The sequence below is a fragment of the Lissotriton vulgaris genome, chromosome 9, assembly GCF_964263255.1.
Source record: "Lissotriton vulgaris chromosome 9, aLisVul1.2, whole genome shotgun sequence".
NCBI classification, from domain to species: Eukaryota; Metazoa; Chordata; class Amphibia; order Caudata; family Salamandridae; genus Lissotriton; species Lissotriton vulgaris.
The window spans coordinates 375,009,938-375,036,018 of record NC_141697.1 but is presented as its reverse complement, the minus strand read 5'-3'; the positions used below and the strand labels follow the sequence as shown (position 1 = coordinate 375,036,018).

General features: G+C 42.4%; 1 protein-coding gene across 1 annotated transcript; it reads left to right on the top strand.

Moving 5' to 3' along the window:
- The first annotated feature begins 370 nt into the window (after positions 1–370).
- Positions 371–24,513, top strand: LOC147690154 (uncharacterized). The gene is made up of 2 exons (XM_086939463.1): positions 371–398; positions 23,681–24,513. The coding sequence occupies exons 1-2, from the start codon at positions 371–373 to the stop codon at positions 24,511–24,513; spliced, it is 861 nt and encodes a 286-aa protein (XP_086795589.1).
- Positions 24,514–26,081: the final 1,568 nt, after the last annotated feature.

Sequence of the window (26,081 nt, the reverse complement as noted above, 5' to 3'; positions counted from 1 at the left end):
ATGTTTGCCTTCGGCAATATTCTGACTCCATCTCGACAAGCCCTCCATCTCTTCCTGCGAGAAACCTGGCTGGTCCAGGACCCTTATCAAACTATTAATCAGAAATCGCATTATCAAACCCTTTGTCTCAACTTTCTCGTGTGCCATAGCTTCGCGAACACATTTCTGCCCTTCACCCGTTCTAACAAAATGATATATGTTGTCTAGATGTTCTGGCATGTCTGGTAATAACATCAGATAATCTGTAACACGACGTAGTCGTAATGAGGCTAACGCCATGGGTCTTGTCTTACCAGGTACCGGGTCGTATCTGCAATCTGCTAGGGGCTCTTTAAGATAATCGGTTAGGCTTGCTTTGGGTGTACGCGACATGGCTATTTCTCTCATTGTTACCCGACGTAAGGGTGGCGGGGTATGATAGGGACCTCCTGAAGCGCCTCCTGAGGCGGAACCATGAGCATGACTTGATGTCAATGGGTGCGGGTGTGGAATATTTATCGGGGACGACTGACTCCGAGTCGCATCTGTACCAAAAGGGTTATTAGGACCAAGAGTAATGGGACCAGCAGGGGAAGTGACACTAGGTGCGGGAAGTGGATGACGGGGGGGGTCGTGGACTGACCAGCAGGGACCAGCAGTGGCAGTTGTCGGGGCATAGTAGCGTATGCGGGAGCTTCCCCATCTAGATAGGAAGAAAGGAAACTATCTGCTGCGGTCTGTTTATGATGTACTTTGGTCGGAACCAATGGAGGGGGCAGATCAGTCGGTATTTCCGAAGTTGCTTTGGGCCCTCGGCCCTCGGCCAAAACTGGATACAGTCCTGTTATAAGAGCATTACTCTGTCTTTCTTGTTGTTCAGTTTTTACTCGCTGTCCCTCTTCTTGTAGATCTTTTTCTTTAGGTCTTTCGGAATCTTCTCTACTCTTTTCTGCTTTTCTGAGTGCTTTCTCTGTCCGTCTATGTGATTCTTTACGCCACAATTCAATGGCATCTTTCTGTGATTGTCTGGCTTTCTTTTTCCATAACGCTTCCTCTACTCTCATGATGCACTCGGCATCCCATGTCCCTGTAACGGGCCATCTCTGATTCTCTGCCAGGTCTTTGGTGTAATCCACCCATAAGTCTAAGTACAGTATGGCATCTAAGCCATGCTTGTGGTACATAAAATGTCCAGGAGTATCCCTAGGTGGGATGGGAACTGCTTCTTCTAGTATCCCTTTCCTAGTTCCTATCTGTCGTAACTTCGAGAACAAAGGCATTGCTACCTCTAAAGTGGACGTAAAACACAATGAACACAGTAAAATATGCAAACAATCACTCATACCACGACATTAAACACATTGAAACATTTCGAACAGATATTGACTACCCACAAATTCTATAACGAAAACAAAACTGAACCGTTGAATACTAGAATTACTCGATGTACTGCTAAACAGCACAGATACACTGCTAAAACAGTGCAGACCGGATCTGTGTACCCAAACCCGTCTTGACCGGATACAAATTAATGTACCCGTCTTGATGCGTCCCCAGCAACGGTACTCACCGGGAAGCACGGAACGGAAAGCCTCGGAAACTCGACTGGACTGGACCGCTACGACGTCACTGCTGCTGCGCACTACGCATGCGCCTCGACGCTTCGGACAGGTGGGCCTCTGGACACCTCGGACACTGTTCTCTCGGCTGGGCTCTGGTCGGGATCCTCCGCACTCCTCACCGCCTCGTCTGGATGTCGATCGCAGTCTCCGTCACCTCCGTAGGCCTGAGGGAGATACAGGAAATCCTGCAGATGCGCATAGATGTCCGTCACGGCTGTGGTAGGGGGCAAGGCCTGCGACACATCTCCGGCGCGTGGGCTGGGGGAGGGGTCCCTATTCGGGCGCCAAATTATGTGGTAAATATAATTTACCGTATACTTATTTTCCGCATAATTACAAGTAAAAGAATAGCTCAATAAAAATGAGAGGCAGAGTCCGGGGTGTCCGAGTCTTTAAGGGCTTTAATTCAGAATGACTCGAGTCATGGAAATCAATTCCATCAATACAAGGGTTCGGGGATATATGCAATGATGGCAAAAAGATGTCAACGATTTATTAGCGGTACATGACATATATAGTAAAATGACACAACGGCGGTGAATACAGTAGGCGTGACAAGTGAAATGTATATGATAAGAACACATGTGCGTAGCAAAGAGGCGTGATCAAGGGTGTGCACAGAGGCGTGTACTAGAAACGTCACAGAAAAGTGTCATAAGTGGGTGGATACACAGAGAATTTTGCAGAGTCAGCTGAAAACGTTAACATGGGTGCGCGCGCAGCTGGTATGACGTGTGATTGACGTGTACCTGGAGAAAGCTAAGGGTCTGACTTTTAGCCCTAGTAGAAAAGACAGACGTCTGGCATGTCAGACCGACCTGTTCCTATAACATGTCTGCTATCTTGTATTTGAGGTAGGCGTAATCTGAAGTAAAAGGTCTCTCGGGCAGAGGCTATTCTATACAGAAAGCATACGTGTCTAAGTGCAATGTGCAGGGCCATGGGTCTACCATGGTAACGGGAGCTTTGGATTTCATGAAGGAGACAGGGAGGCTTGGCCCTTTGCTCTGCAGCCGGGGAGCTGTTTACCTATATCACTAGACAGGAATGTGTTTTCGAGGAGGCTGAGCTGGCTACACTGATAACTTGAAGGCGAAATACTGTTTGGCAGGCAGGCCAGGCCGAGCCAGGCACCGCTTCACTTGGCAGGAAGTAAGGCAGAGGTCAGGGATGCATCTCATCTCCACGTTGCAACTTTCAGAGACAGAGACAGAAAGTGGTTCAATGGCAGGAATCAGGGCCTAACTCGGAAGAGCCAGGAAAACGTGAAAGTGCACTATGTAAAGACGGTGGCACGGCATACTTAGGAACCGAATTATCGATCCATTCATGGTGGATCTGATAGAGGACATGTTAACGTTGGACGCAAATGTATTTGCGTCTTTAGATTCGGTTGCGGAGGGAAGTTACATGCACTTTTAACTCGTACATGGAGACGATGGGGTACTCGTTAGGGGACATACCTGACCATAGAAATTTCAATTACCTCAGGGCACATGTTAATTAGATGGCATTCTGCTTGATCACACCGCATCTCGACGCGCAACACCTTTATACTGTTTCGCATCTTTTTCCTAATTTTTCCTCGTTTCACTAACCGTTATACATTGTACTTACCCATACTGGCAGTTAATATAGCACGCTGTTATCACACCACAATCAGTTCCACTGATTGCCCACAGTTGAAGCACTTTTTTGTCCTCAAGCATGCTTATCTCTCCTTGCTAAAGCTAAGTGGAAAAGTATCCACACCTGAACACCACACTACAATATATATTTTTTCACGTTCAGATCGTATGTCTATCCCCTGATGAAGGGCATGAGTCCCGAAATGCATAGGGATGTACATATCGCAATTTGAGTCTGTATCAAATGAAGAAGCAACATTTAGTTTTATTGAAAATGTATTACTTGAAGAAAAACGTTGACTGTCACAGCAAATTGATCCACATGAATCTTTGAAATAAACATATTATCATTCGGACTAATGATAAACGGTTGTTGATTACATTATTTGATTTGTACGGATTACAATTGAGTTACCGCCAGAGACAGTGTCTCATAAGGAGTGCCAGAAGGGCACAGTGTTGTTTGGTCGACACTGCAACATTGTACCATTGTTAAAGGAGAGATGCCGCCTGACCGGCGGCTGTCCAAAATATTAGTGAAACATAAACCAGCCAGAGCCACTGATAGTTGTTTTTCCTTTCAGCCTTTATCTCTGCCAAATGAAGGGTTAAAATCTTCACCAAGGCTCTTGCCAGCCGACTAACACACGTGATCCAATCATTGGTCTGACTGGGCCAATGCGGTTTTAGGCCAGGTCAAGCGACTATACACAATATTTAACACCAGCATATCCACTTACTCTAGCTGATAGGCCGTATTATCCTATAGCACTCTTTATGGCTGATCTTAAAGAAGAACTTGATAGGTCCCAGGTGTAGTTGACTGATTGTCTATGTATGCTGACAAACCTCTTATACTTCTACAAAGCCTAGCATTTTCTGAACCCAGGACACTCCAAATCCAATTGATCTAGTAGGTGGGGTGCAACAAGAGCTAGGATGGGCAAGAAACTTGCACGTGCCAAAGAGGGGTTTATCTTCCAAGGAGTGTGCAAGTTTGAAAACAGGGTCGTGGCAGAGAAATATGCAGTCACAATTACATAAACTGTGAACTGAAATCATGTTCTGGCCCTCTCTGCTTTTAATACTAGATGGCAGCCATATTTACGATGATTGCTTTTCTGAGACTATTCTATCAAATTTATAGTTTCCCCTGAAATCAGAAATTCCCAAGAATAACCTCAATAACATGTTTTAAGTCCACCTATGAGGGACTGATCTACGCATCCAATAATATATGATACATGAGAGAGGCAAACCTAATTATAACTAATGAATGCAATTAAGAGTCTCAAGCAGACCCCCTGTCCACAACTGAGAGACGGGCCCTGGTGGGTACCCAAGTGCTATACCTACGTTATGAAGGGAGTCTTTACCCCCCTCTCACTTCCGTTTCCCACACTGACTTCAAAATATGTTACAACACTCTCAAAGATCTGGTTTGTAAGAACAACTTTACAGGCAAAACTCCTATGTGTCAGGGGAGGGTGCTGGGCCAGTTGTAGACCCTGCTGGTGTTTCAGTCATGGAACACAGTTGTAGATGTTATGCTAAGAATGGTGATGTGCCATTTGAAGATACTGAGGGGAATAGAAGCTCAATAAATTATTCGGATCCATCCACTTGCACCATAAAATAACCCCACAACTCCTTGAATAAAGAACTAGAACTTATGGAGCTGAACCCATTCAAACCAAAGCTACCTGTGGGAGAACTGACAGGCATAGGATACTCCTGGTGCATCTATCATTAATGCCCCAGACCCCTTTGACAAGTTGAGACAGACATGGGAGGACGGCCTGGGGGATCTGGCAGATGAAAAATGGCCGGAGCCAGAAATGGCTCCATGCGAATCAGTATTGCAGCACAACTTAGACTATTCCAGTTAAACTATAAGCACCAGATTTACCTTAAAAAAATGGAAAACCTCATACACACATCATGACATGTGATAAAATTAAACCCTTTTGGGAGTAGTGTAAACTGCATTTGAGGAGGTACTGAAGTGGAAAATGCCATGTGACCCGAAAATCGCGTTACTACACACAACAAATGGTATTGATTCAAATTGCTATAACTTAGCACTGTTATGGATTGGTTTTCTATTTGCTAAATGGCACATTGCTAAGAAATGGCAGAAATAATCACTGCCATCTCTGATGTATGGCGTAAGGAGATAGACTACCATCTCTCATTGGAGATCCCAGAATACCAGGCTAGGGGCTGCCCACATAAACATCAGAAAATATGCAGAGATTGGTGCCAATATCGAAATATCATACTTTACCTGCCTTCTAGGTCACAGAAAGGTGTTGATTCATTATGAGGGAATGCCATATAATAGAAAAAATGTACGTCAGACGAGATTTCTTGTTTATAGTAAGGGACATGATGTATACTTGATTTGCTAGACAAATTGACATATGACAGTTCTATTGGTTAAATGCCACTAAAATGTTTTTTTTAAAACTCTTTGCCCACAAGAACTGAGATTATCTGCACTGTGGCCATCCTGCAACATTAAGTAGTCTTGGTAGAAACTTTTGGTCGAAGGCTTCCGGAATAGAGGTGAAATAAAGGCCTCTAAGAGGTTATCAAAATCAGAGGTGAAAGAAACAAGCCACTCCTATTAAATACATCTGTCCCACAGTAGCGGCCGGAACGATCAGGAGTGGTGAGGCAGTCCGGTGGGTAGGTGTGGGGGGGGGGATTGATGTAAAAAAATGAAAAAATGAAAAAAACGTAACTTCTTGCCACTCTTCTGCTCTCTCCCACGTCGTCTCAGTCTCTCCTCTCCGAGGCCGGAACAGGAAGAAGCCAGGTTGCTTCCCCTAAGCCAATCACAACGCTGCAATGCAGCATTGTGATTGGTCTGATTGCTGTGGTTCAGTGCTCATCCAGGGAATGGGGGCCTGGGCCTGTTCACCATGCAGGCTGTAATGCAGCCTGCATGGAGAACATGCAAAGTGCGCATGAATGCTTGACCGGCCCGAGAGGGCCGGTCAAACTGTCATGTGCACTTAAGAGTGGGCAAACCACTCCTCCGCTGCTCTGAGAGCAGAGGAGCTCAACCCCAGCCCACAAAGCTGCACAGCAGGAACAAATACAATGAGAATAACCTCAAGTTATTGTCATTATATTTGTTCTTTTTGCACTGCTTTGCAGCAGTGGAGCGACGCTCCTCTGCCTTAGCGGAGGACCCGCCACTGCTGTCCCACCAATAAGGTTGTCTATTTGTCCATTTGCATCACACAGGTACACACACTTGCTTTTGTTTTATCTGTGCCAAATGCATGTTACAACCATTCACTTGGATTTGAATACTCATACTCAAAAGCATATCATTTTACAAAATCATTTGTGAGTCATATGTTAAGATTTGTACCCATTGAGATTGAGTATCCACTACATAGAAGACATCACTATTTTTGGGGTGATTTATGTTTACTTTAAACAAGGTCTGTGCTGCAAACTGAGCCCTACAAACATACGTGACAGCAAGAATAGCTATAAAGTGGTGCCTGTGAGAGACACTAGTGTGTTAATGGAAATATCTGTAAAGGTCCCAGGTGTAAAGCCAACATACAGGAAGAAATAAAAGTCGGGGCAAAAAACATAATATTCAGCAAAATCAATCATGTCATCATCGATTGATTACTTGGTACACTATTGGCACCATAATAACATGCTGGAATTTGGGTTTGTAACTCAATAGGTGCAAGCATAATCACTATTATCTATGTCTATTTTGCGTACAAGAAATAAAATGGCTTTGCAAAAAATAAGAGACCAGAAATGGTCACTGAACAAATTCCTGTGGTAAACACTGGGATTGAAGACCTCTCTTGAATAGGCTAGCGCTCTCAATTGTCTCAGTTCCAAACTGGAGTATTCCAGGTATTTCTTTGAATTCCGTAGCTTGTTCTAGTTTTATTCAGTTAAACAGGACCCTGAATCCCAGCATGCATCGAGGAAAACCTGAATGAGCAGCTTATACCTCTTATTCAAATGAAGAAGAATCACTTCCATTTTGTACACAAATCACACATGGCCCCAGTATATTTTCCTTTACCCTGACTCTAAGATCAAGCACTTCTAGAATATCTGAATATATTTTACTACAAAAACTTCAAGTTTCATTCGCATATGGGCCAATACCTGGCCCAGTGATAGTCAGAGGAAGCTCGAAAAACCAAACTTGTCCTAGTAATTGATCAACAAAAGACATCTACAAAAGATAGCTTATGGTAAAGGTTGAAATTTGTCTAACTGCGAGCACACAACCTCTATTCAATCTCCGATTAATTATTTCAAGCTTACATGGACAGCTAAAACTTATTCATTCATACACCAGACCTTTTGATGGTGAAATGTTTACATTCAAAGTTGAACAATCATTAGATATAAGTGATTTCCAACCTGAGAGGTGATTTCGGTTTGTGTTAAATTAACTGGACTTCATCAAATATGGGTAACAAAAGGAATGGCTATCAAGGGTTGTATGTCAGAATATTGAGAACAAAAATATCGACATCCCAAAATATTGACTAGAAGACTCCTGTGACTGTGCGTATGTAAAGGGAAGTATAATTGACCAATTTGCTCATTTTCCCTCCACATACACTATTGTGCCTTACAGATATGTGAGTGTGTGTGCAGCCGCGGCCCGTGGAGGCAGTTTCGGTGGGGCAGAAAGGCGGGCGGGGGAGGGGCAGGGTGGGGGTGCTAAAAACCGGAATATGGATAATTGGAGGTAAGTAACCAATTTAATAAATAAAACGAATTTCTTTGCGGGCGCTGCATACAGTTTGCGATGCAGCGCGCACTACGAAATTCGTTGTATTTATTAAATTGTTTTCTTACCTCCAATTATCCATATTCCGGTTTTTAGCAGACCCAATCGTGCCCCTCCCCTGCCCCGCCTTTCTGCCCCACCGAAACTCCGACCACGGGCCACGACTGTGTGTGTGTGTGTGCGTGGTGTGTGTGTGTGTGTATATTCACTGAAAAAAAGCAAAGGTTAAAGTGCTGTTATTGTTGGTAATTGTAAGAATATCTTAATTTACATTAAAAAACCTTAAAACGTCACTGAAAAATACAAAGGTTAAGTAGACAAAGTTATGTGGAAATGCCAGTTACTTAATACGTAACTTTTAACTGCCATTTTCACCTAACCATGTCCCCTTAACCGTTAATGTTTTAAACTAACAAAACCACGTCCCTTATATAGCTATAACTTCTGCCCTTGACATGTACGTTGTTGTTATTAATGATGTCAATTCAGATGCCATTAGTGTTGTTATCAATGCAATCACTGAACATTTCATGAGTGGTGTAATATGTGAGTGTACAAGCCTATAATTATAGCTGTGCCTGGTGAATTTCAGTGGTTTTGTTAGAGAGAGATTCAAGGTACATATATGTACAGTCAAGTATTGCAACCTTTACTTTCTTATATCTTCATGATATGCTGGCGGTCTATGTTTTGGCCATAATATTTTGGCATGCCAATATTTAAATATTGATGTTTTTTGGTAATAACCCCATCAAGAACATCTTGTGAGGAACACCCAGATCCCATTGAAACTGCTAAAACGAACAGGGAGGGTGAAACCAGCATATAGAAAGATGTGAAAGTACAATTGGCTAAAATGTGGATTTTGCACGTGCGGCTAGGACCAGCTTTTGTTGCAGATTTGTGGCCTTATATTTGGTAGTGAAACCTGGTAGAAAGTTGCCGACATGAAGATTGCTCATGCTGGGTGAAACATTCCCATATTCATAATTGCTATGTATCTTTCTAGAGTCGTAGGGCAGGCAATTAGGTGGTAAATTCACTCTCAAACCCAGCTATACTTTCAGCAACTCTTCCAAAGCAAACTATATTGTCCTTCTGCCATCACTTTGTCAGTTCAAGAAAGGATGAGCTGGTGTACTTGTTGTTGTCTTATTGACAATATGCAATTCGCTTAGATTCAACAGATCAAAGTGAATATAATAAAAGCATTTTGTGTTTTGGACCATTTCTATGCAGCATAAATACCAGGTGATACTCTTAGCCAGAAATAAGCCGAATCTGGACTCATTACTGGTGTTGCTTTTATGGATACCTCTGATGCATCACACTGTGATTATAATGGTCAATTATTATTTTTTCTTTCGCTCTTCTTTAGGACAATAGCTCCTTTGTATTGTTTTTTTGTTTTTATAGTTACGATTTGGATGTATACTTTCCTGTCATAACTACGTATTGTTGCTTTGAACCACTGTAAATTTTCATGCATCTTTTGTGCGAATGTTCTTATGACTCTCAATAAAGAAAATAAAAAAATAAAAATAAATACAAGATGATAATAATTCAGAATTTAGTGGTATTCACATGCGGTCTTCAACAGGCTGGAGAACTCAGGACTTCACTAACCAATTACAGTTGTGTGTTTTGATCTAATCCAAAGGCCTATAATGCACGATATTAGGAGAATATGTGACAATCAGACACATTGAACAAGACTGCATAATTACCACAGTTTTAGGGTGAGAGAGCGTCTCAGAGTTTTTCATTGTTGCTCCAAAACATTTTGTTTACAAATTTTAAATAAGTTTTCGTCATTGCAGAACTGTATTAAAGGAACTATGAAAGCCATGCATTAAAGTATTTAAACTGGTGAGGTTATTAAATCCCTTTGGAGCTATGTACTACTTTCAATCTCCCCACTTTCAAGAAAAACTTAAAGACATTGCTTGTTCAACAATCTTCAGAGGCCAAACTCTGTGGGATGCAGAGCAGGAATATCGACGGAGAAATATCGAGAGACATAAATATCGCCGCAAAAATATCATGGGGAAGAAATATCGACAACAAAAATATCGTTGACAAGAATATCAACTGACAGGTAAGTAATAGCGATGTAAAAAATATCTACGTCTTAAATATCGTTTACAAAAATATATTTGGCAAAAATATCGAATTATTAATAATGTTATGTATTTTAGTGTTTTTAATGAGAATTGTTTGTCATTTTATTATATGTTTTAAAATTTTAATAGTTATTAATTTATTTTAAGTATAATTTTGTGGTCCGTAGCGGGTTGTGGGTTTATAGGGGAATAGGGGTGAAGTAATTTAATTATATAAAATGTATTGAATAATTATTGTGTTAATTGATTAATTAATAATTGTTTGATAATTAGTTGTTAATTAATTTCAATTAATCAATTAATAATTTATTATGTTAATTGTTTAATTAATTTTAGGTGTGTGTTGTGGTGTCAGTATGGGTAAAGGGTGTGAAGGGTGGTATGTAATTAATTTTTTATTGATTACTTATTAAATATTTTTAAATTAATTTCCATTAATTAATTAGTAATTATTCATTGTAATTGTGTAATTATTTTTAGGTGTGTGTTGTGGATATTATAGTGTTAATTAATATGTAATAAATGATTTTTATTATCTTTGTTAATAATAATATATTTACATTTATATATTAATGATGTTCATATTGGAAGTTAAATTTAATAAAAATATTGATGTTTTTGTTATTTATTGTTGTGGGATCCGGCACTTTCCCGACTGTTGCACTCATTGGAGTGGGAATTGTAATTTTTACCCCTCCGCTATCCAGCTCTTTCTCTACTGTTGCACTCACTGGAGTGGGAATAGTACGTTTTTACCCCTCCTCTATCCAACGCTTTCCCTACTGGTGCACTCACTGGAGTGGGAATAGTAATTTTTACCCCTACGCTATCCAACGCTTTCCCTACTGTTGCACTCACTGGAGTGGGAATAGTAATTTTTACCCCTCTGCTATCCAGCTCTTTCCATACTGTTGCACTTACTGGAGTGGGAATAATAATTTGTACCCCATTGCTATCCAACTTTTTCACTACCATTGTGTTTATTTTGTTTTTAAATGTGTTTTTATTTTTTTTTATAGTGTAATGTATTAAATAAATATAGAATATTTGATTTCATTTTAAATTATTTATATATGTGTATATTTTATTTTTATATAATTTAAAATGTTTATACATTAAATAAAGAAAATAGTCAATAAAATGTATTTAAGTAAACATATGTATATGTACACTTTTGTTTGTGTTTATATTTATTAAATTAAGTTTATTTGTTATAATTAGGTAAAATACATATTAAATGTAATTTATTTTGTTAGTAATATTGATATTATTTATTTAATTTTATTTAAGTAAAGTAATTTTTTTAAGTCAATATTTTTTCTTCTATATTTTTTACATCGATATTTTTGTGTCGATATTTTTGTACTTACCTGTTTATGTATAGGGAGTTGATTTTTTTGTTATCGATATTTTTACATCAATATTTTTTTCATCTGTATTTTTAACATGGATATTTTAACATGGAGCCCTCTGTGGGTGCTGTTATGTCCATTTAGCGCCGGGGCACTCTCTGAGTAGCTGCCCGCTGTATAAAAGTCATTAACATAACCAAAAATTAAACTTCATATGGATTATTTTTGCGTGGGGTATCGTTGTAAATAGCCTGACCAGAATCTTACAAGCAACTCAAACCACTAGACAGCTGCCCAAAAGTGCCTTCATTCTGCAGCTCCTTATTATTGGGCACGAGAAGTGAGTCAAGCCTGCCTTTTATTCAAAATCCACTCAGACCCTGATAGTGCAAACCCTGCACTGTTACAAATAAAGTACAGTGAATGTCTTTTTTTTTCAACCTTTTGCAGCTTCCTTAATAGGAAATGTGCTGGACTCTTCTTAATATTATTAAGGTTCCAAATGTTAAATTTTTGTTGATTTTCACAGATACATACAGACAGAAAGCAGTGTATTAACTGTCTGGATTAATTTCTTAACAGTGGATAGATACAGATAATTGGGCTTCTTTTGTTATCGTTTATGAATTCCGGGTCAACAGCAGTGCAGGTTGACAGCATAGGGAGTTGAACACAGGATGAGATTTCTTTAAATGATCCCATATCTCAACATTTGTTTGTGGTATAATGCTAATATGTTCATGTGGGTGACATGTTTTATTATATTTTAATTTTTTAATATGCTAAAACTAGAAATACATCAAAATATGATTGCACATTTATCAGTTAAATAAATGTTAACATATACAAGTTAGACTTCATTTGTTCACAATACTCAGAATAAATGTTGAGAAATACTGATACGCGGGCCAAAAAAAAATATGGGTAAATACCGACTGAAATATAAAAAAAATAAATACCATAAACGAGGAGCCATAAATGTTATATAATGATTTTGCACTAGTCAGCTAGTTAAAAATGGATAACAATGCTTTAGAAACCATTGCACACATGTACAGCCATCACGTGCTTATGAAGAATTCTGATTGTTGAATACGTTTGTTAAAAAAAGGCCCAAATTAATGTTGCATGGCACATGGTGTTTTCATGATAAAAATGGAAGAAACACATTTTGTCTCAGGCCTGTTTTCATCGTTAACATTTTAGAATTCTAGAGCATGTGTTTGTTACTTTTCTTAATACGTATACACAGAAATAAAAATAACATGATGTTATATAGTACATACAACGATTGTGAGTGTTCTATATTACATACATCCCTATTATTTAGTTCCATAGTACACAATTTACCGAAACAAAGAGGTAATGGGAGTAATACCTGAATTAATCGTTAGGGTGCTGCATTTCAGACCATAATTTTTCACCCACAATGACACTCGAGAAACACACCTGCCATATGCAAATCAGTTTGGTCCTGCTACTATATGAGCAGATCAGCTCGAACTGACCCCTCCAAGATGAGAACATAAGCGGCCCCAAAGCAGTTCTGACCTATTTAGGTCTCGTTAGTGAGGAATACTTGAGTCCTCCGGCACAGTGAGCACCCATTTCACCAATTCTAGAAGGATGTGTCTACCTTGCCAGACACTTGACCTTATGATTTTCACTTTACTGCAGATGTTAGCAGCAAGCAATAACTTACTGAGTCATATTACAAAAGAAAAATAATTGTTTGTTTCTATTCTTAGGTCTGGCTTGATAGCTTTAGCTGTTGCTGGATGTTACATGATCAACAAATAGCTTTCGGAGTACAATAGGGAAAGGAACTTAGGCTCCACCCACATGTTGGTTTTCCAAAGAACAGGATTTCATTGGGCCGAAGTTTTGTGCTCTAGTTGAAAAGAATGTTTCTATTACATTTTTGGCTAGTGGCAAAGCTTATACTCAATACAGCAGAACTAGCAGAACTGAGTTGCTTATGGTGAGAAGCTATTGATCATGACTGTAAGCATGATCTGTTTTTTATGAAATGGTATAATAAAGGCTGTCGGCCTGACATATTTATTGTGAAAACATGTTAACATCAATCAATGTAAGGGCGGATTCATATTAGTCTGCATGAAAGCCTGTAGAGAAGGGTTTTGTTACGTTGAATGTTACAAATTACTATAGTATGCAAAGGTTTTGGTTACCATAAGTGACAAACCACGAATAAAGAATATTTGCTCTGTGAGAATATTTGTTAGGCTCTCTAAGTAGAGATAGCATTTTGCTTGGCCAGTTATAAAGTTGTATACTTTTGTAAGTTCATGACTGGGTGCCTGATGGCTGCCCTGTAAGAGCACATACACTTCATGCAGCAGGCCTGCAGTGGTATGGGGATATGCCAGTAATTACAGCTATGTGCTTGATTGAAATGCTGGTAAAAGGTATGACAGATGCCATAGGTCTTGTCTATTTATTAGGAAAAGTTATGATAATGGCAGTAAGACTGGCCTATTTATTGGAAAAGCATCTGTACAGCAAACAGGCCACTAATATTGGAGTGTTGTCCCACGGTGTTACATGTTATAGACAGGTACTTTGTTACATATATTCTCAGAGATTACTTTAGCAGGCAGGGGTTTTGGTGTTGATCTCCTACTTTGCAAAACACTTAGAGTAGACGATTTTTGCAGTAACGATTTTCAGTACTCCCTATTGAGTTGGCTTTATTTATTGTTTTGCCAACTGTAATTTTGCACAAAATTACAATTTTATAACTTTGTGAATGAGGCTTGTCCTTTTATCCACACTTCAATAATACGCCTAGACAGAATTTCGATTACACCCAAGTACTCGCAGAGATTTCAGTAATTCCATGTTACTCAAAGCAGAATTACTGATAATTATGCAATTACTCCTATTCCCATAATCAGGAATGATTCAGGGGGAAAAATCCTACTGCAAGAGCACATTTACTGAGGGGGAGCAGTCGCACATGCCTGCTATTAGTCCTCTGCTTCATTTAGTGCTATTTCTCAGCACAAAACTGCTCCTCTCCCATCCAAAATGGACGCAAGGGTGCACTTAGCGCTAAGAAAATAGCTCTTAATTCAAAAAGTAAGTTGGGGAAAAATCCTACCCCAAGAGTGCCCTCAGCAAGCATGAGTGACTGCTCTCATTCTCTGTTCATGTTCTGTCGCATGTAGCACTTTATCTTAGCGCAAAATGAATTCTTGTGTCCATTTTGGATGCAAGGGGCATTTTTGTGCTTAGAAATAGCACTAAACGCGGAATACTCTTCTTGGGTAATTCAAGTGTAATCTTGTGGAATTTTTAGATGATTCCACGTGATTCCACTAATCAGAAATGCTTTGTTATGCTTATCTCTATTCAATAAGCCTGTGCTGGTTATAGTGTTAAGCCAATGTTAAAGGAAATAAGCCTTATCAGTTCACTGGGAACAGCAATGTCAGATTATTTAGTGTGATCTGGTCATAGAGAAACGTTGTGACAAAGCAAGTAGGCCTGACTTACTTATTGGGAAAAGCATGTGTTAAGTAAAATAGGCCTTTAAGGGTAGATTGTGTTTACACTGTCATAAAGCTTTTATGTCAGTATTTTGTTAAACACAATCTTGCAGATTACAGTAGCAGGATAGAATTCTGGTTTTGGTGACCAACCGCAATAAACCATAGAAAAAAAAAATTGTGCTATAGTAATCTTTATTGGACTCTATTAGGAGGAATTGTATATTGTTTTGACAACAGTCATTTTGTAAATTGTTGTACTTTTTTCATGGTACCCCTTATGATTGCCTTGTGGGAAAGCTTATGCCCAACATAGTAGGTCTGCTTGCCAATGATAAAGATTGTAGGCCTGATTGTTTATTATGAAACCTTATGATGCATTCAGTAGGCCTAAAAGTTCATTGCTAGAAGCATATGTTACAGTCAACAGCCCTTCATGGGTGGATTATTCGTAATCTTTATTAAAACCTGCACTTAGGTATTGTGTTACATGGATTCTTGCAGATTACTAAAGTAGGCAAGGGTTCTGGGAGTATATGGGAGTAGAAAAAGTGCACTGTGAGGCTCCTTGTTAGTCTTTCTTAGGAGGGGTAGTATTCTGTTTAGTCAACTTTAATTTTGTATACTTTTGAAATGTTAAGACTGTATGCCTGATGGTTGCCTTATAGGGAAGTTTAAGCTCAGTACAGGTATGGTGACAAGGCAATGATAACATATATAGGCCTGATTGATTCAATAGGAAAAGGTACTTCGGATGCCATAGGTCTGGTCCGTTTATAATGAAACAATATATTAAAGGCAGTAGGGTTGATTTATTTACTATGTAACACGTCAAAGCCAATATATTGTTAACGGTGGATTGTTTTTGCTCTGTGTGAAAGTGTGAAGTCAGGTATTTTGGTACATGGAATCTCAAGGATTACCTTTCCAGGCAAGGATTGTGCTGTTGGTTACCTCATTTAACAAAATCCAGTGGCAGAAGATTTGCACTGTAATCATTCTTGCAAGAATCTCTTTTTATAATCTGACAAACTGAAATGTCTGCTAGGAACTTGTAATAAAAAAACCTTAAAGAATGCAAATGATCATATTAAAAACATATATATGTTCACATAGATACATATAGGGACTTTGGGTCAGTCTTTTTCTGCCACTGGTCTGTCTTAGTCTCAGTTACACTCTCCCTCCATCTATGATGGCATAATGGCTCAGTACACATAATGCGCTGGATCTCTTGTAAATTACTGCATTTTCTAAACACAACTGGACATCCACCTAAAGATGAATGTGTATTAGTGTCAGTGCTGGTTGGGGTGTCTTTTTTTAGTTTTCCATTTTCTTATTTATAGTTCCACTTTTCTTTCTTTTTTTCTCCTTTATTTTAATTTTTCATAAGAAGATATCACAGCACCTCCAACAGTACTAATTATTGCTGCTCATAATATTTGCAGTGTGCTTCACCTCAGTTGGCCCCTCCTCTAAAACAGGGAACCATATGAAATGCTGTTGTTCATGGTGTATCATTGTTTCCCATTTCAAGATAGACATATAGATGTTGTGGCCATGCTGGAACTTTAAAACAACAATAGACTATGTACAGTACCACTGCAAGACAAACACCTGACCTTTGTTATAACAAGCATATGCCTATCATGTTTATACTTTTTTTAACTTGTGTTATTTTAATTTATCTTGTATCTGTTGTTGAGGTTGTGTGTTATTGTGGCTCTGTCGGAGGGTGAATTCAAGAATGAATTATTGTATAGTGAATGGATGCATGAATGAAAAGATGAGTTCCAGAGTGAATGCATAATGACTTGTTGTTAGTTGATTGACCAGCACTTTTTGAGAATGGCTTGTATTTCACAATTGTTGATAAATTATTGACTTACACCAATGTAAATGTCATGGCCTGTCAAAATGTAGTGTTTGTGTTTTTTAGCAAATGCTTATTTCCAATGGTTTTTAAAATATGTAAATAGAACCTGAATTAGAATGTACATAAGTGGAGCACAAATGTCTTGAATTTAGATTTATGGAAAATAACAAAATCTTAAATTTTTTTATGTATGTTGTCTGTCTTGTCGCCCTGAAGAAGTCCTATAATAGGACAAAATGCGTTGGCTACCCTGTGAAAAAAATAAGAATAAAGGAACATTCGTAAAACGTTCATTCTGTAAAGTTGTTTATTACTATTAGTGTGTGCTGATCAAATTCTTTTTGTATAATGACTTACTGTTGGACTAGGCCCTCTCTGCAGGGTCACCCCGAAACAATTTGGCTTTTCCCTCCACTTTTTGCTGAATCTGTTTTAGTTGGCCATAGGACTATGCCCTTTACCACCACTAACCAGTGCTAAAGTGCTTCTGCTATCTCCTTAAACATTCTAAATTGACTTATACCCAATTGGCATATTTAATTTCCCTGTAAGTCCCTTGTAGAATGGTATACCATATACCCAGGGCTTGTAGATTAAAAGATACTAGTGGGCCAGCAACACTTAAGTAGCACCTTAAAACATGCCCCAGGCCTGCCACTGCAACCAGAATGCAGTTTTTAACTGTCATGTCGACATGGCATTCAAACCCCATTGTCAAGCCTTGAACACCCCCTTTTTACATACAGGTTACCCTTAAGGTAGGCCCTGAGTAGCCCATATAGCAGGGTGCTGTGTACTTAAAATGTTGAAGACAAAAACAACAATTGGTGGACAGAATGGAGAACAATGTCATACATTCATCCCAGTACAGAGATCTGGGCCTAAATCCATCGTTTTTTTGCTCGCCATGCCATTCCAGTTTGAACCCAGCCATATGCAAATCAGTCTTGACACTATGCCCCATGGGAACAGTCCAGCCCGAACTGCCAAGCCAGGTCCTCCCTGGACTGGAAACAAGAATCCTAGGACCGGTTTTGGGCTTTCAGCCCTCATCCACCAGGATAGCTTGATTCCAGTGGCATGGAGAGCACGGGACTCACGTCTGAGCATACCCGTCCCACTCGGGTGACAAATGCAAAAACAACAGTTGATGGACAGAATGCAGAACAATGTCATACATTCACCCCAGTGCAGAGATCTGGGTCTAAATTCATTGTTTTTTTGCTCACCATCCCATTCCAGTTTGAACCCAGCCATATGCAAATCAGTCTTGACCCTGTGCCCCATGGGAACAGTCCACCACGAACTGCCAAGCCAGGTCCTCCCTGGACTGGAAAGGAGAATCCTAGGACCGGTTTCGGGCTTTCAGCCCTCATCAGCCAGGATACCTTGATTCCAGTGGCATGGAGAGCACAGGACTCATGTCTGAGCATACCCGTCCAACTCGGGGTGAAGAATGCAAAAACAACCGTTGATGGACAGAATGCAGAACAATGCCATTCATTCACCCTAGAGAGCATGGGACTCACGTCTGAGCATACCCCTCTGATGACGGCTGATTAGCCAGAAACAGGTCCCAGGATGCTTGTTTCCGGTCCAGGGAAAACATGGCTTGGCAGTTCAGACTGAACTGTTCCCATGAGGCACAGGGTCAGACTGATTTTCATATGGCCATGTTTGAACTGGGGTGGTGAAGTGAGCTAAAGAATGATGATGGAATAAACCCAGATCAGTTGACTGGGGGTGAGTGTTTGATTTGCTCAAGCGCTCCGTCCATCATCCCCTTTGGTATCTCTTTGTTCGCCCTACTTTGGCAGGGTATGCCCAGACGTAGGCCCTTCAGACCCTCTCTACAGGTCACTACTGGACCTGTGGAAGGACTCTCGGAGGACTGTCTGCTGTGTGTGTTCTTCAGTGCACTCTTTCAGACTGCTGCTATAACTGGAAGGACTGTTTTGCTGCCTGGAACCTTCCTTGAAAGCTCAGAGGGCAGCCCGGCTGTTCAACCCTACCTGGACCCAGGATTGCCAGAATTGCCTCCAAGGGTTAGTTTGCTGGCCTCCTGTTCAGAGCCACAAGGACATAAAAGGTTCCCACCATCTTAAATCTGCACTCAGTACCAGCCTGTGTGACTCCTGAACCCCATAAGAGGTGTCCCACTGGTCCTGGACCCTTGGTTGCGGTGCTAAGGGTGCCCAGATGGCCATTTCCCAAAACTGATGGCAACTTTTGGCCAAAACTGCTCTGAGAACCTGTAGGAGACAGGGACCAACCTGCTTGCCTATTTACCTAAGGTGTATTGCCGGTCTGATTGACTTTGTGGTTTCTCCGCTACGGTCATCTCTGAAGCAGCAAATCCTTTACAGCGGTCCTTCGCTAAAGGGTTATCTGACCTTGTGGAATTATCTTCGGCTACAGCTCTCTGCTCCGTGCCACTGGAGATTTTTGACCTCCAGTTCAACAACTAAGGGCCTGATTATGATGTTGGTCAGACCGCCACAGATGGCCGGCACTGGCGGTCTGACCGACTGACAGCCTTTCGGTCTGACTGCTGCATTATGATGCAGGCATTCAAACCCTCAGTGCTCGGGAGAAGACCCCCGCATCCGAAAGGCATCGGCGTGGCGTTCGGCATTGTATCTCATGAATGGCAGCCGAGGCAGGCACTGCTGTCGGGATTACGATACCCCTTTGTGACAGCCCTTTTATGTCGGATAGACCACCATTCGGATAGACCACCATGCAAAGGCTGTCAGAACGGGACTATGGGGGCAACAAACAGGGTCCCTGGGTGTTGTAGGACACTGTGAAGTGGCCCAGGGGGCATATGTAGTGCCCCATGCACCTCCATGCACTGTGAGTCATGCATCACAAGGTGCATGGCATGTGAAGAAAGTGTTCATTTACACTGCTGCTTGTGCTGAGGCCCTTTTTCTGGGCCACAGCACAAGCCACCATGTAAATGAGCACTTGCTGACTGTCAGCCCGGCGGTTGCATCGAAATGTGACAGTCGGACAGCCGACTGCTTGTTGGGGGCGTCTCTAACTGTTTGTGTGCTGCATAAAACTATACACATTGCCTATAAGTTAAACCTGACTGCTTTTTGTGCCAAGCTATCCAGTGTTAAGCACATGTTAATTTAGCCGGGCTTTTTGTGGTTAATCCTGTAAGGGATTGTGGCTGTTGCTTGACCAGGACTCATATCTCAGTCAACCAACAATCCAATTTCTCTCTATTGTGAATATAAAAAGCAAAGCTTTAACCTTGCCAATGAATATATGCGAATAAAACAGTGCTACTATTACTGTCAGCATATCAAATAAAATGCAAACAATTTTTTCATAATGTTTGGAGAGCAAGGTCATTAATAGGGTGCTTGGGTAAATGATGCAAATTTTTTCATGTCCTTTCCATGTAGTAGTTTTGTGAGAATTTCTTAAACCAGTATTGTTGTCTAAAGTTTTTCTTGAATTCTTTTCAACTGAAAAGGTGGATATTCTCCTGATCAGTTTGTTACCATTAGATCCAAAAATAGACACAACATTGCTTTCATAGAAGAAAAAAAGGCAGCTGTACATCTGGAAGGGGGACTCCCCTCACTCCTTTGACTATCTGCAAAAGGAATATAACCTCTACCACTGGCAACAATGTCATTATATGCGACTCTTGCACGCCCTTGGGTCACACATGCCAGGTGACTTGTCCATTCCGGAGTACTCCCGAAAGGAAGACAGGTTGTTACTAGACCCCATTTTGGCGAAACCCACGTCCACGATCTATTGTAAACTAATAACCTACCCGACCCCATGATCATGTTTGGTCGACCTGGGCCAAGAAATTTATGACGAGGACTGACAAGATGCGAAACAGAGACCTAGGGAGATCGCGATCTGTGCAAGGTTCCGACTGGTGCAATTGAAAATTCTTCACTGTACATATTACCCCAGCACACATCTTTTTACATGGGGAAAGAGTCCTCCGTCACTATGTTTGAAGGGTTGCCAGCAGGAGGGCACCTTTTTCCACATACTGTGGGAATGTCCAGAGATCATCCCCTTCTGGACGAGGGTCATTGAGGTAATGTCTGGGTGGTGGTGGTGATGGTCCTGTTGGAGCCTAAGTGGCTTCTACTAAAGATCAAAGGGGACACTGACTTGCCCAGATACAAAGTAATATGGCTAGCTCTGGCAGCAGAAGTGGCAAAACAAAATATTGCTCAGGGATGGGGAGCGCGGATACACCTGCTGTGGGAGTAATGGGAGCAGGACCTTGACTGGTGCCAGAGGGCCGAAAACACTGTATACAAAAGCAGAGGGTGTACCAAGAAATGGGAGAAAGTGTGGGGGCCCTGGCAGAAGTACAGACAATCAGGGGGGACCCCGGGTACGTGAGAGTGATGAAGATGGTTAATTGTCCTTGTTGTTCCCAATTACTGATGATATGGTTCAAGATTGTGATATTGCCAAACCTGCCTCATGTATACTGTATTGTACTAAATAGTCTCTTGCACCTTGTTAATGAAAATATTTCCACAATAAAAAGGCAGCAGTTTCCTAACCTGGGTAACCGTGTAGGGTGATTTTATTCAAGTCCTGGTACAAACATCACATTTTGGCAATGGCCTCAATGGTGCCTACAATGCTGAGTCTCTCCTGCCCCTTGTTATTGAGAAAAAAGTCCCTGGTCATACTCATTTATTCTCAGTTTCCCCTAATAATTTTTTCTCAGCTTCCCTAATATTCATTTGCTCAGTGCCAACAGGCTTGTTTTTCTTTTACCTGCAGCCATTTAAATGTATAAAATATACCTGCCACTGTGAGGAGAAGAAGCAGGAAGATGGTGTTGGTGCCTGAGGTCAGAGGCTGTGGAGTCACCGCTTTAGCCACTGGGCCCCATGTTCTCCCAGGAATCAGGATATGCGCATACTGGACTACCATAACAGTTAGGGGGTCATTAGTGTGACGGGCGGAAAACCACCCCGACCGCCATGGAGGCGGAAACCAACCACCCGCCTGCACCGTGGAAACACCGGCGGCCACATTAGGATCAACCGCCACTAAAGACCGACCGCGGCGGCAGCGGCCCAAGCAAAGCCGTCCGACGCGGAAGGTGATGGCCAAAAATCGACCACGGCGGTCGGAAAAGCTGCGGAAAAGCTACAACCCGCTGCAAGGACAGCAGACATACCGCACAGGAAATTATGATAACCCCGAGGATGTCGCGGTCGGAACCGCTGTTACCGACTGCCGCGGTCGCACACATGAGTGAATGGGAAAAATAGCGAAAGAGCTGCAGCATAAACACCACAGCGGACGGGACATGAAAAACATGGTGGATGATGCCAAAACACTGCAGTGATGCCAAACAAGGCACAAATAAAATCAGCCATGACCCCCAAATACATAACACACATACAATTAAAACAAATACAGCTAAAATTAAAATTAAAACCCTGGACAACTCCCACAACACACCTGACACCCAAAATCCACTTGGACATGCCCACACAGCTGAGTATAAAGCCACCCCCTAAACAAACCACAATCCTTTGCAACACTCCAGATTAGAAGGCCATACCCCAGATCTAACAGGAGAGGCAAAAGAGCACAGTACACACACACACATCCACCACCACCATCACCACCACCTTTACACCAGCACACATAATCACACAGCACACAATACACCTCACACCTCAACACCATACCCCTGCACCCACACCCCTGCACCCACAAACACCTTAACTACCACACACCATGACAACACAAAAAATGTCCAAATTCACCGAGAGTGAGTTGACAGTCATGGTCAAAGAGATTGTAATAGTAGAGTCACAACTGTTTGGTAGCCTGGTCCAATAGACACCATTAGCCACGAGGAGACAAATGTGGGAAAGGATAGTCCAAAGGGTGAATGCAGTAGGGACCACCCCAAGATCCAAGAAGGAGATCATGATGCTGTGGCATGATCTCAAGAGGGTTGTCAAGGAGCGGAGGAGTAAGAACTGGACGCTGGCGAACAGGACTGGCAGTGGCCCTCCCATCCCACCGAAAACATTCACACCATGGGAGGAGAAGGTGCTTGCCATACTGCTACCTGAGAGTCTCACAGGAGTAGCCGGGGGAGCGGAGGCTGGTAAGTACAAACAAATGCCAAACAACACACTGAGAACTACTTCCTTGCTATTCCTAAACACCATTACACTGTCCACCCTCATACAACAGGTAGCTAGCCATCTTGCTTAGGAGGCCTGAATGGGGGAGGGAGGCCTGCACTACCACTCCCACCATGCCCCCTGTTCCACAGCTGAGCTGGATACAGGCCTCCCCACCCAGAAGCATGTTTTAGCCATTGCACTGTTCCCTTCACCTAACAGGTAGGTAGCAATCTTTCTTGTGATGTCTGTCTGTTGGAGGGAGGCCTGCACTACCACTCCCAGCATGCCCCCTGTCCCACAGCAGAGCTGGATACAGGCCTCCCCACCCAGAAGCATGTGTCAGCCATTGCACTCTTCACCCTCATTTAACCGGTAGGTAGCTATCCTAACTCTTCCTGATGTGTGTGTGGGAGACCTGCATCCTGAAATGCAGCAACAATTGCATGCAATGCATTGACATCCAACATAACAGTAAATGATGTTCCTGTGCACCATGAAATTATACACAGTGTTGCCATGAATTGTACTACTGGTTACTTCATATTTGTGTAGTGTACAGACAGTCGTGTATACGCAGCTGACACAACACTTGCACAGTGCCCAACACTGACCATTCCCCATCTATTCCACAGGTGATGAAGAACTCACTGCTGAGGACCACACCAACGACCAGCAGAGCCAGTCTCCACCCCCGGCACATGTACTCTCAGATGTGGACTCCCAGGACAGTTTGGACGATGAGCTCCAGCCCGGCCCATCTGGTGTGCCACAGACACAGAGGTCACAGGCCCCCATCCTCCCCACCACCACGTCTGCTGCAACAACAGCGCAGCAGACCCCTGCTGTCACGGCCTCTGCCTCCACCGCAGCCACCACCGCCACCGCCACTACCACTAGTACCACCAGTACCACCTGCAGCACCCTCCCTGTCCCAGGGGATGACCAGCCCACAGCAACTACTGTGGAGGGCAGGGAGAGAGTGCGTGTACCGACAGTGGCGAGGCAAGAGGTCCGTGGCAGAAGAGCAAGTGGGAGGGCCAGGGCCACCACCAGACCTCGGAAGGAGTGGACACCATCCCTGGACCACTTCACCAGAGTAGTGGAGGCATACCAACAGGTCCAGGGACAAAGTGGCCGGTCGGATGAACTGTTAAGGGAGCTCATCCTGCTGATGAGGCCCATCGACAACCGCCTTGGTCAGATGGTGGACCTCATGGGCCAGCAAGTGGCGTTGCAGAGGGACAGGCCTGTGTCCCAACCACCACCTCTGTCCCCTCCTGTAGTGCCGCAGGGTGAGAGTGCACCATCCTCGCCTGCCCCAACAGAGAGGGACGAATCCCCTGACGCCGCTGGCCATTCAGCAGGCCCCCCACCGCCAAAAAGACCTACGGGGCATCCAAAGAAGAGCCTGGGAGTCTCCAGAGGCAAAGCACCTGCCACAGTCCAGTCACTGAGCCAGACGTGAAGAAAACCCTCTTTCCTACTGCATTGACTGTTTGGACTGTCTTTACCCACATTTCCTTGGCAATGCCACTTGTCTGTTGGACTGGGTCACCACATCCATGTGGACTCTACTCTTGCATCTCAGCAAACAGGACTGTCAACTCACTACTCATTCCCCACTGTCATGTAAATATTCCTGCACAAATCACATGTCCACTGTCAAAATAAAATACCTGATGCACCAGATTTTGTGCTGTATCGTTTTTAGTGCAATATTTACAATGTAGACAAGGTCCATGATGTGTCCAAATGAAGTACAGTATGTAGTGCAGGATTCGTCTGTAGAACCTAGGGAGGCACAACAGAACAACAGTCACTGGTCTCATTGTGCCATCACAGGCAGAACACTACACAAAACATACACAAGACACTACAAGCATACTAGACAATGGGCTGCAGGTGTGAACAAATAGGGTCCAGCATACGTTCACATATGGAACGTCAATGTCACTTTTACCACACACAGGTGACTGAACGTGTGCCTGTCTGTTACATCCACGCATAGCCCTTCACAACAACAGCAACCACACCACACAATGTACATGTTGTACCTCGTTACCCACCTTCAAGTGAAGTAGCGTTCGATGAGCTGCTGGTGCAGGTCTACTCCTTCATCCTCCCCGTTGTCCTCATCACTAGACTCAGGTCCTTGAGCAGGTGGTGGCCTTGGTTCTGATAATTAAACAAGAAGAATCCTACTCTGCGTGCACACCTCAGGAATGGGGGACACTCAGTGTTGTGAAAAATACCCCTCACACACCACCAGGCCCCTTGGTGTCATGCTTCATCATCGGGGTCTTCGCATCCCGCTGAAGGGATGCGGCGTGCTGCGACCAGCGACTACGCGGGAGCACTGTCAGGGTTGACTATGTGTGGTGTGTGTTAAGTGCAAGTGATGGGATATTCAAGAATGTGAGTGAAGGGTGTGGTGAGAAATTAAAAAGTACCTGGCTAGTGGGTTCTATGAAAAAACTTTATTCGAGACCTCTAGCTGGTGCTATTAAAAAGAAGTGCAAAAGTGAGGTCAGTTGTCTTTATTATGGACACAACCTCTGGTGTGCGTCGACATGTTTCGGAACTGGTGTTCCTTCTTCAGGACGGGGGCACAACTTCCCAACCCTACTCACGTATTTTTAAGAAAAAAATGTGTTTTCTCTTAAAGTATAAAAGTGAATCTATTTACAGTGAGGAAAAGAGGCTACTTGTGCCTACAGCGGTTTTCTGGTACATGCAGTTGCATGTCCTAAAAAGAAAAAGAAAGAAGCGAGTCAATTTGGTTGCCACGAAAGGCTGGCTCAGGCAGGTGCAGTCACCTGGAGCCCCAAATGGTTAAATAAACCTGTAAAAAGAAAGACAGACATAACACACAACATAAAAGACATGATAATGTTTGCGGTTCCTACATGTGTGCTCCATCGCCTGTGGTGCCACCAGACCTACATGGGTGCAATCGATGGCACCAACAACATGTGGGATGCGTCCAAGGGGATAGAAGTCACCCTTCATGGCAGCCAATTCTCCTCCCCTAGG